Source organism: Panthera onca, chromosome B1 (assembly GCF_046562875.1).
Source record: "Panthera onca isolate mPanOnc1 chromosome B1, mPanOnc1 haplotype 2, whole genome shotgun sequence".
In the NCBI taxonomy this organism is placed as follows: Eukaryota; Metazoa; Chordata; class Mammalia; order Carnivora; family Felidae; genus Panthera; species Panthera onca.
In genome coordinates, this window is record NC_138342.1 from 62,288,130 (window position 1) to 62,298,730 (window position 10,601).

The 10,601-nt window shown below is 46.3% G+C and overlaps 1 protein-coding gene across 1 annotated transcript; it reads right to left on the reverse strand.

Moving 5' to 3' along the window:
• Positions 1–5,714: 5,714 nt before the first annotated feature.
• Positions 5,715–9,787, reverse strand: SOWAHB (sosondowah ankyrin repeat domain family member B). The gene has a single exon (XM_060654817.3). It carries the CDS (start codon positions 9,661–9,663, stop codon positions 7,318–7,320), a length of 2,346 nt encoding a protein of 781 aa, XP_060510800.1. The 5' UTR covers positions 9,664–9,787; the 3' UTR covers positions 5,715–7,317.
• Between the last annotated feature and the right edge of the window lie 814 nt (positions 9,788–10,601).

The following is a 10,601-nucleotide window of genomic DNA, read 5'->3' on the forward strand; positions in this document are numbered from 1 at the left end:
CGCTTAACCAACTAAGCCCCGCGGGCACCCCTCATTTGCTCACTTTTTAAAGTTCATTTTAATTACAAACTCCAAATACTCTCATCGAGACAACCTTATGTGATCCGGCAAGCCTAAGTCCTCAGACCACTAAGGAAATAGGACTATTCCTGGCCTGATTTCTCCTGGTCTCAGTCCTACCTTGACTGGCTCAGTCATTCGTACTATGAGACCCCTCGTGGGATTGAGGTAAATTGCTTGGTTTCACTATAGTCATGTCCCTGCATCACTTCCCTAGTTGACAGCAAAAGATAAGAGCTCAGTGGAAAGCTGATTGTATTTCAGGACATAAATGGCAAAAAGCTTCAAGTCCTGTAAGATTAACTCTTATGGTTTCAGAAAGACTGATGGTATAGAAATACCTATTAGAAACTGCTAGATTTGGGAGTGGTTACTCATCTCAACAGAAGAAATAGAACACAGAAAAGAATTAGACCCTCTCAAAACAGGGTGCTGGCTTTGGTCCCAACAAACTAGTTGAAAATTATCTTTATTTGTCTTATCATTTCCTTGCCTAATTGAGGCATAATTTACATACAATAATGCTTTTTTTTTTTAACCCAACTCTTAAAAAGTAGAAGAGTTAAACTTGGAGGTGGGGATCAAGAAGTACTATTTTCAGACCAAAAAGGAGGAATAATTTAATATGTCAATAATTTTTTTTAGATTTTATTTTTAAGTTATCTCTACACCCAACATGGGGGTTGAATTTACAACTCTGAGATCAAGAGTTGCATGCTCCACTGACTGACCCAGCCAGGTGCCCCAATGTCAATAATTTTTAATCCACTTCAATGAGATTTGATTTTGACCAAGTTAGTGAAATTTTGACGAAGTTTACTACATAGTTGAATTTAGATGTTTTAAATTTCACAAGTGATAATGGCTTCAAATAACCACACACTCAACTCCTCATAAACCTTACCTCTTCAGAGTTTTGCCCAGTTTTTAGTTCCAGGCCAGAACAGAACTGCTAATTTGACAACTGTCAGTTTATGTGACTTCAGTTCGACATAATTCTGTTTAATGACATATCGTAATAGCTAGTGATTGTTACACACAAGGGATAGTTAAATAGACTTTTTCATCAGAAATGAGAAATGCGACCATCTTTTTTTTGTAGGAGCATAAGGAAAAAGGTTTGAGTAGCAAACCTTGTTCTTGTAGCACCTTTTTAATCAACCAGAGGATTTTTGTCTCCAGCATAGATGGAAATTTAAAGTGAACTGCTTTAATGCTTTTAAATGGTGTTAAAAATAACAACAGCTGGGGTGCCTGGATGGCTCAGTCGGTTAAGTGTCCGTCTCTCGATTTCAGCTCGGGTCGTGATCTCACAGTTTTGTAGAATTGAGCCTTCTGTGGGGCTCCATGCGGACGATGTAGAGCTTGCTTGGGATTCTCTCTCTCCCTCTTTGCCCCTTCCCCACTCATGCGCGCTCTCTCTCTCTCTCAAAATAAATAAACATTAAAAAAAAGATTCTCTGTCTTGTCCCTCCCCTGCTTGTATGCACATGCTCTCTCTCTGTAGATAAATAAATAAATAGGTAACAGCTAACATTTATTCAAGATCTATTGTGGACCAGGCACAGAGGAACTCAGGCAACCTAGCTTCATTGTCATGTGCTTAACTACTGCACTTCCCTATGCTTTCATTACACATTTTGAATTATTTGTTTGATGTTAGCAAACACAAGCACACACTCTAGCTCTGCTATGCTGATCAGCCCATATAGAGTTTGACACTCTTAGATCCAGTGGCATCATGAACCTAGACAGTCATCAGAGTAATCAAATGATATAATTACTGAACAAGGGCAGTTACAGATGAGAGGAAATAGAACCTTTTGGTTCTTCCCTAATTCTATTCAACCAAATCAGCCTCTCTGACTAGAATTTGCTCTCCTCACTGTAGGCAACCAATCTTATTCACCTTATCTGGCTACGATATTTGTAATATTTCTAACATAAATCTAAGAAACTATAGTGACTGGTCTCTGCTTCTTGTTTGTTTCCCTTACCCTAGCAAGAGGAATCTGTTTTGCTTCAGTCTACATAAATCACTCCCCTGCAATAAACTGTCAATGGCTTCCCATTGCCTGGGTCAGTAGGTCTCAAACTTATACAGGAATTTATTGTGGTGATGGTTGAGAATACACTAAAACCCACTGAAATGTATGTTTTAAATAGGTGAATTGTATGGTATGGGAATTGAATGTCAATACTTATTTTTAAAAATTTACAATCAGGGGCGCCTGGGTGGCTCAGTTGGTTGGGCGTCCAACTTCGGCTCAGGTCATGATCTCACGGTTTGTGAATTCGAGCCTGGCGTCGGACTCTGTGCTGATAGCTCGGAGCCTGGAGCCTGCTTCGGGTTCTGTGTCTCCTTCTCTCTCTGCCCCTCCCCAACTTGTGCTCTGTGTCTCTATGTCTCTCAAAAAATAAATAAATGTTAAAAAAAAATTAAAAAATTTACAATCAAAAATGTCTGGAAGCCTTGGCATGCTATAGGTAACATCCTGAAATGTTGAACCATAAGCTATTTTACTAGAAGGAAATAAGACTATGGTATATACCATATATATTTATAAGATTGAAATTCACTACTTTACAACTATGCCTACACAAAAAGGCAAGAGATTGAGCTAAGGTTATCCGACAGTTTCTGATGTTTGTCTTTATTATTAAATTGCCATTTGTTAAATTATTCTGTTGCCTACCACTACTTCCTGGCAAATAAGCATTAACAACGCTGAAGACTTAAGAAAGATTTGAAAGGGAAACTTTTAAACTAAGTACATCCTACCTAATACTTTGATATATATTTTTGTCTTCATATTAAGACTTTAGGAAATCATCTATATCTGCAATAACACTAAGGCTTTCTGGAGGAGTTTCGACAATCCTTAGCTTCTTAGAAAGCGCCTATATTTCTTTAAAAACATTTTTTAAATGTTTATTTATTTTTGAGAGAGAGAAAGACAGAGTGCAAGCAGGGGAGGTGAGAGAGAGAGTGAGACACAGAATCTGAAGCAGATTCTGAGCTGTCAGCACAGAGCCCGATGCCAGGCTCAAACTCATGGATGGTGAGATCACGACCTGAGCTGAAATCAGACGCTCAACTGACTGAGCCACCCAGGCACCCCGAAAATGCCTATATTTCTTGACATAGCATAAAAGACCCTTTTCTCAACCTGGCCTTAAATTACCGTTATATCTTCATCTGTCTCCACACTACCTCACCTCAGCCTGTGTATTCGCCACAGCACAAGTGTCCAAGTATCCCTCAAACACACCCTGCAGCTTTACTCAAGCTCCTTCCTTCTTCTGGAATATTCTCTCCTTCTTTCTCCACTTGGCCCTTCAAAGACTAACTTCCATTTTACCTTTTTTTTGTTGTTATTTTGTTGTTTTCTTTCAAGAGAGAGTGTGAGAGCATGAGGAAGAGGGGCGGAGGAAGGAGAGAGAATCTTTTTTTTTTATTGTTTTTATTGTTTATTTATTTTTGAGAGAGACAGAGACAGAGTGGGAGCAGGGGAGGGGGCAGAGAGAGAGGGAGACACAGAATTCAAAGCAGGTTCCAGGCTGTGAGCTGTCAGCACAGAGCCTGACACGGGGCTTGAACTCACAAGCCATGAGATCATGACCTGAGCTGATATCGGATGCTTAACTGACAGCCACCCAGGTGCCCCAGAAGGAGAGAGAATCTTAGGCAGGCTCCACTACCAGCACAAAGTCCCACAGAGGCTCACTGGATCTCACGACCCTGAGATCATGAGCTGAGCCAAAATCAAGAGTCACACAGTTAACCAACTGAGCCACCCAGGCAACCCCATTTTACCTTCTCAACTTCCCTGGTCCTAAAAAGTGCTGTGAGAGCAGGAAATGTGTCTACCTTATTGGATGTTGTATTTCTATAAACATGTTGTATGTCCTACAAACATAGAGCCTAATACAAAGAAAATCCTCCACAAATACTATTCTCATAGTCTAGATGCACACATTTATCCACCTACTTTGCGGTGCTAAAATTATTTTTCAGTGACCCTCCTTCCCCAATAGATTATGACTTCTTGAAGGTAGGAATTATATCTTTGTCACATAGTAGATGTTCCATAAATATCTGCTAAATTTTGATGCATTGAAAACGCATCAAATCTTCAGATGTTCAAAGTCTTCAGGAAAAATAAAACATTCAAACAATTTATTAAACTGCCCTGTGGCAGAAACTTTCAGTGAAGTGTGTGCACAGCATTATGAGAATTCTGGTGAAAAAGCTATACATCTTCTGGTTTGGAGGTGTTTACCCTGGAATCTTCTTAGAGGCTTGACATTTGAGCTGTCCCTTGAAAAATAAGGAATAGGTTGCCACTTAAACTGTGATAGGGATTCTGAGCTGAGGGAATTTAGCACCAAGACAGAAACTGAGAGGGTAGGGCCATTAGCACTCCAGTGGGTCTGGTGTGGCTGCAGTTTAGGGTTCATGCTAGGGAGTGGTTGGCAGGAGGCTGGAAAAATATGCTGTAGGCCTATCAGCCCTCCTAGCCTGGACTTCACAAGTTGAGCAAGAGAGTGACACAATCAGATTTGTATTTTACTCTGCTCTCAGTACCCTCTTCAGCCCTGCCCCCTCCTAACATAAATGTTGACCATGTAAGAGAGTTAACCAAAGCCATAAGTATGATGTGTGGACAAAGGCCAAAGGAACCTGAATCCTCATAAGAATCAGCATGAGACCCAGGACTGTGTTCTAACCAGTGAGCCATCTGTCAACACCAGTGCTATGCAAATCACACACTGAAACAGATGTCAAGAATGTGGTAGAACCAATAAAGCTGGTTTCTTTGGAAAGCCAGCAGCATTCACTTGAAGATCCCAGGCCTCCATGGGAGCCTCCATGAAGCCCTCCCTGATTTTCCCAGCCCAAGGAAATCTCTCCTTTGAAATTCTCTGGAGCACTGAATTTTGTACTTAGGACACTTTGAAAATTTTTTCTTGCATAGTGGTTGTTTTGTCCTCATTCCTGGTACCACCTTTTTTCTCTTTGTCTCATTTTGTTTTAAGTAGGCTTCACACCCAGTGTGGAGCTCAAGGTGAGACTTGAACTCATGACCCTGGATCAAGAACTGAGCTGAGATCAAGAGTAGGACAATTAACCAACTGGGCCATCCAGGCTCCCCACTCTCTGTCTCATTTTAAAAGCTTATATCTAATATAATGCAGCTTTGAAAGACACCTTGGGAGCAAGATAAGGTATACATCAATCAGCAACAGATCTCATTAGATTTTAAGTTAAGATGAATTATTAGATGGTAAGTTTCAAGAAAGGTGAGGTCACAGCTCACTCACTCTTGTAAACCCCCCAGCACTAGGCAATAATATGTTTGCTGAATAAATTGATGTTGTGATGAAAATACGGTAAGGTAAAAACATTCTTTGTCTTTTAAAAAAAGTTGATATTTATAAATTTTTTTCCTTGAAAATCTCTCACTAGGGTACTTATATAGTTGTTTATCTTTTATGCTTTCAAATTTCATTTCTCCTAACCATGCCCCCACCGTCTGTGATCGTTGTTTTTTTCTTGATTTGATTTGCCAAAGCTTCATCTCTTATAAAGGTCTTTTTGGAAAAAAACAACCTGTAGAGTTATGTATTATACCTATCTTTTGTATGTTTTCTAATTGAACAGAGTTATATTTATTTCAGCAAAATTATAAGGTAAAACTACAAAGAAAGAAATATTTGACACTCATTTGAAACACAATTTTCTAAAGAAGAAAGTCAATAGTAATCAGCATAAGTACAATAACTTATAAAGATTTGTTGATATTTCAATGGTGAAAAATAACCAGAAGAAACACAAAAATACTGTGAAAATACATCACTGACATTGCACATGAAAACATTCCATAAAAAATTAACAATTTCCATGTGGAAATTTAATTTTTCAGCTCTGTTTGAATTTACATTCTGAAATCTTAATGTTCTACTGCAATTTACAGAGTAGCCATTCTCTCATTCCATGGACCCACAGAGATCAGAACCATCACAAACAAATAAAAGGAACACTTCCTGTTAGAGATACAGCACTTCAAGGCTAATGTTTAATCTTAATTGGCAACAAGTTTAGTGCAAATTAAATTATATTTTTAGCAGCTTAGAAAATTCCCGGTGGGGAAGCATTTACCTCTTAACCCTTATTGCTTCCCCAGAATATGAACATTGGCTCTTCCATCCTATTGAAAACTACTAATGCTGATTTTGCCATTTGTTACACAGGGAGTTTCCATGAAAGATGATTTCAGCAACTATGCAAATGAGCCAACAGTTTTACATTTGGAAAGTTTCCCTTAGGTTGATTTATTTAAAAAAGCAGAGCCTGAATGCCAGTCATAACTGGATCTTACCTAACTGCTTCTCTAATCATGGAGAAGAGATACAAATAAGGTATTAATCATCTCACATATTAGCCACCTTAGGTTGTATTCAAAGGAAGATCTGAAGATAGGGCTGAGGAATCTTAAAATAAGTTCCACTCTCCAGTAATAATTTTATTTCATTGATTTGGAAAGAAAGAAAGAAAGAAAGAAAGAAAGAAAGAAAGAAAGAAAGAAAGAAAAAGAAAAGGAAGAAAGGGAAAGAAAGAAGAGGGAAGGAAGAAAGGAGGGAGGAGGGAGGGAGGAAGGAAGGAAAGAAGGAGAAGGAAGGAGGAAGGGAAGAAGGAGGGGGAGGCAGGGAGGGAAGGAAGAAAGAAAAAGAGAAAAAGAAGAAAATAGGAGCCATCTGATTTCAAACCTGGTGCTTTCCACTCAGCCAGGATTTATTCTCCAAATGAATAGAGGCCAAAGAGGTACTAGCCAGAGGATTTTGTTTGAGCTTCCTCAATCCCTTGAATTGGCTCCCTTTTTCTTAAACATCTGTTCTCTCTGTAGTCAAGGCCTGGGGCTGCTGCTTCAAAAACCAATGTGGCTCACTGTGCCCAGATCTGTGGTGAGAAGGAAAGAGGAAGACTATTTACTGGGTTTTAAGTCTGACTCTGCCCTGTGTCTAGGTTTCACTGGCCCAAAGACTTGAGCTGTCAGAAAGTTTGGGTGACCCCTAAGGTCCAGGATGTGCTGACATAAAATCCAGGCAGGTAAACACGAGGTAAACCACGTCAGACGATCTCTTCCTTACCAACGCCTCAGCAATTTTTCTATTCCCCCTGAATTTTCTCAATGAACACCTCAAGGATGTGCTGGTGTGTGGTGTGTGGCTGCATGTTCAAAAGAGGGGCCCACCTCAGTCACTGTACTCTTCTCTTTCCCTTGGATTGGGGAATTTCTCATACTGGTTGGCCAATTTCCATTTGCTGTGCTGACTTTTGAGTAGTGCAGCAAAGGAAGACTTCCGGGTGATATTTCTAGATATTTCCCGGCTCTTGGCCTTCCTGGTGGGGGAAGAGCTTCGGACTAAAGGATAGACAGGAAAAATGGGCCTTCCCCGAGGGGCTTCCAGTAGCTGCCATACCTCCCCAGAGGTATTACTGGTCAGATACTGCCATGGCTTCTTCCCACTGCTGTCCCGGACATTGACCCGAGAAGCCAACCTCTGCACTAGCACTTTGATGACCCCCTGGTGGCCGTGAATGGCTGCAAGGTGCAGAGGGGTATATCCACAACTGGACTTCACATTTACATCAAGAGTAACCCCAGCTTTCTGTGCACTAGAGACAAAGTCCTGAAGGGCCCTGAGGTCACCATGTTTGGCTATCCAGTGCAAGGCCGTGTACCCAGTCAAGAAGTCTTTGTGCAGAGCCAGCTGGGGGTCCTCCCAAAACAAAGTCAACACGTGAATCCAAGAGCCACTGGCAAGCTTCACGATCCATTCATGCTCCCTGGCATCTAGGGGGACCAGAGATGACTTGTGCTCAGGTCTGTGCGGGACCAAGGCTGCAGATTCCTCCCCACCCTCGGCCCAGGGGGTGTGAGGACGCCACTCAGCAGCAGCAGCCTTAATGTCTGCAGGTTGTGGTGTCAAAGCAGCATCCACTCTTGGGCTGGACACTGCTCCTGCCTTGGAGGGTTTCCTGGACCGTGGTGGGCGACGAGTCCTTTTCAGCAAGTCCTGCTCAAGACACTCCTCATCGGAAGAAGACAATTTGGCTCTCCCTGCCTGTGAGCTCCTCCTGAGGGCTCTCCTTAACTTGGGAGTTGGCCAGGGGAAAGACTCCTGGGGGTGGCCTACAAGGCCATTAGCCTTTGTCGAGACCTGCTGAGAGGTGTGACCATCCCCTCTGTTTCTGAGGCCCTGAGGGCTCCTGCTGGGGCTGCCCTCTTTTGGAGAAAGGCCCCCAGCCGGATCCCTGAGCTTTCTCCAATCTGGGGTTCCCAGGGTAACTTGCAGCCCCTCTTCAGAACCCCCTGGGGACTCTTTGGGCCCACTGCTGCTCTCCTCGCTGCCATGGCTCTCTTGGTCCACAAAGTCATCCAGATCTTGGAGGGACAGCTGACTACGAATGCTACGAAAGATTGTCAATGGAGGATTCTGGGGACAGGATTCCGGAACAACAGGAAGGAGAGAATGAGATGAAAGAGAGGGGTCTAGAGGCTCTGAGTCAGGTTCTGGGACACAGAAGTTGGGCTCAGATGGTATCTGGGGGAAATTGTCCGGCAGCACTGACCAGGCTCTGATGGGTCCTTGGTTCCGGGCCTTGGGTATCTGGGGATGTCTGGCCACCCATTCCCAAGTGCGCTGTTGCTGCTGCTGCAGGATGGAATAATGCAGAGAGCTCGGGGTCAGCAGCTCTGGCTGGTCTGCAGGGGAAGTAGGGAGGGACAGGAGAGGAGGCGGCCAAGCCCCACTTCCAGCAGCCTCGACGGTTGCAGGAGGAGAGCAGGGCGCTGTGGGCACCGGTGCGTGCTCAGCGGGCAAGCCTTCCGGCTGCTGCCCGGGAGGCTCGCGATCATCCCGGGCCAGCGGGACACGCGCCGGCTTGTTCCCGGCGGTGGCGGTGGCGGTGGCGGGGTCTGGGACTGCGCCGAGCACCTGCTCGCCCGGGAGTCCCTCCAGGCTGTTTTGGTGGCATTCCCAGCAGCAGCGGCCCTGCGTCTCCACAGCCGCGCACCTCGCTCCGGCCCTGTGGCCAGAGCCGCCCCTCCGCCCGCCGCCTCCCCGGGCTGCCTCCCGGGTGCGGCTGGCGGTGAGTCCATTACAACCTGCGTGGGCGGCTGGGGCTGCGGCACCTGCTGGCTCCTCCTCTGGCCCCTTCTCGTGCCGCCGCCTCCTGGGCGGCTGCGGCGGCGGATCCCTTTGGCGCGCGCCTTGCGGGGAACAGGGAGCAGCTCTCCCTGCAGGGGCGGCGGCAGCGGGCGGGTCGCGGGGTCGCTGCAGCCCCTCCTCCCCCAAAAGGTCCCTGTACCTCCTCTTGAGCACCACATACTTGGTGCCGTCGGGGTCCTGGCGCACTGCGGCTACCGAGTTGACGAAGCCCTTGAAGAGCTCGCGGCGGCGCTGGTGTTGGCTGGGGGGCGCGTCGGGGTCTCGGAGAAAGCTCTTGAAGTGGCCCAGCAAGGCGGCGTTGGTCACTCTTCCTCCAGCCTGGCACAGAAAATCCAGTAGTGCCTCCTGGCTCAACTCTCGGGCCATCGCTGCCTTGTCGTCCCCTGGCCCCGGGTGTCCGCGCCCTCCCAGCGCTCTCCCTGCCAGCCGAAACCCTGGCCTGCGGTGTGTCACCTGCGCTCGGGGCGGCGCCACCCGCCTCCATCAGCCGTGGAGGGCGGCGCTGCTTGCAGTCCCGGAGCGCGCCAAGAGCGCGCGAGGCCCCCGGGCTGAGCCCCCGCACGCAGTCCGGGTGGGAGAGGGCGGTTCCCCCACCGCCCCTGCGCGACGCGGGCCTCTCCCAGCGAGTCCCCGCAGCGAAAGTTCCCGGGATAGGTCGGAATCGGTTTCACCTGCGCCCCGGCGACGCCTCTTCCCTGGCTCTGGAGGAAGGGCCCGGCCCGCCTCCTCCTGTCCTTCCGCCCTCTGAGGTCTCCCCGGCCCTGCCACCTCTCCCAGATGAGTCAGGCTGGTCCCAGCCAGAGACAGCTCCGTAGGTGAGTCGCCAGCCAGAGGGAGCCGGCAGCGAACCTCTCTGCAGGACCAGGAGCCCCTCCCGGGCCGGGAAATGGAAAGCAGGTAAGCGACCGGCCGCTCCTTTGGGTCTCGGCCACATAGAAACGAAAGCAAGGAAAACCCGTTCCTGCGCAAGTCATGGCGAAAGTCGATGGGTGGGGAAGAAGGTGTAAATTTACTGGCATTCTGCGGTCTCCCAAAAAGGTGCCTTTATTAACGCTCTGGGGTAGTAATTTCAGATTCCCTGAGGTGGTATTGAAGTCGTGGTATTGAAGACTTTGCGTCCCAAATAAGCCTTCCTTGATCTGGACACACTGCCCCGGCTTCTCCTCCGGCACCCGGCTGCAAGAGATCTAAATACACCTAAGTCTGTACTGAAAAGAGAAATCATGCTGAAAGTTGCCGGTTGGTTTCGGCCTTTCTTTGCCTTAGTAATTGTCTCACGTTTAGGAAAAATCAGATAGTTGATT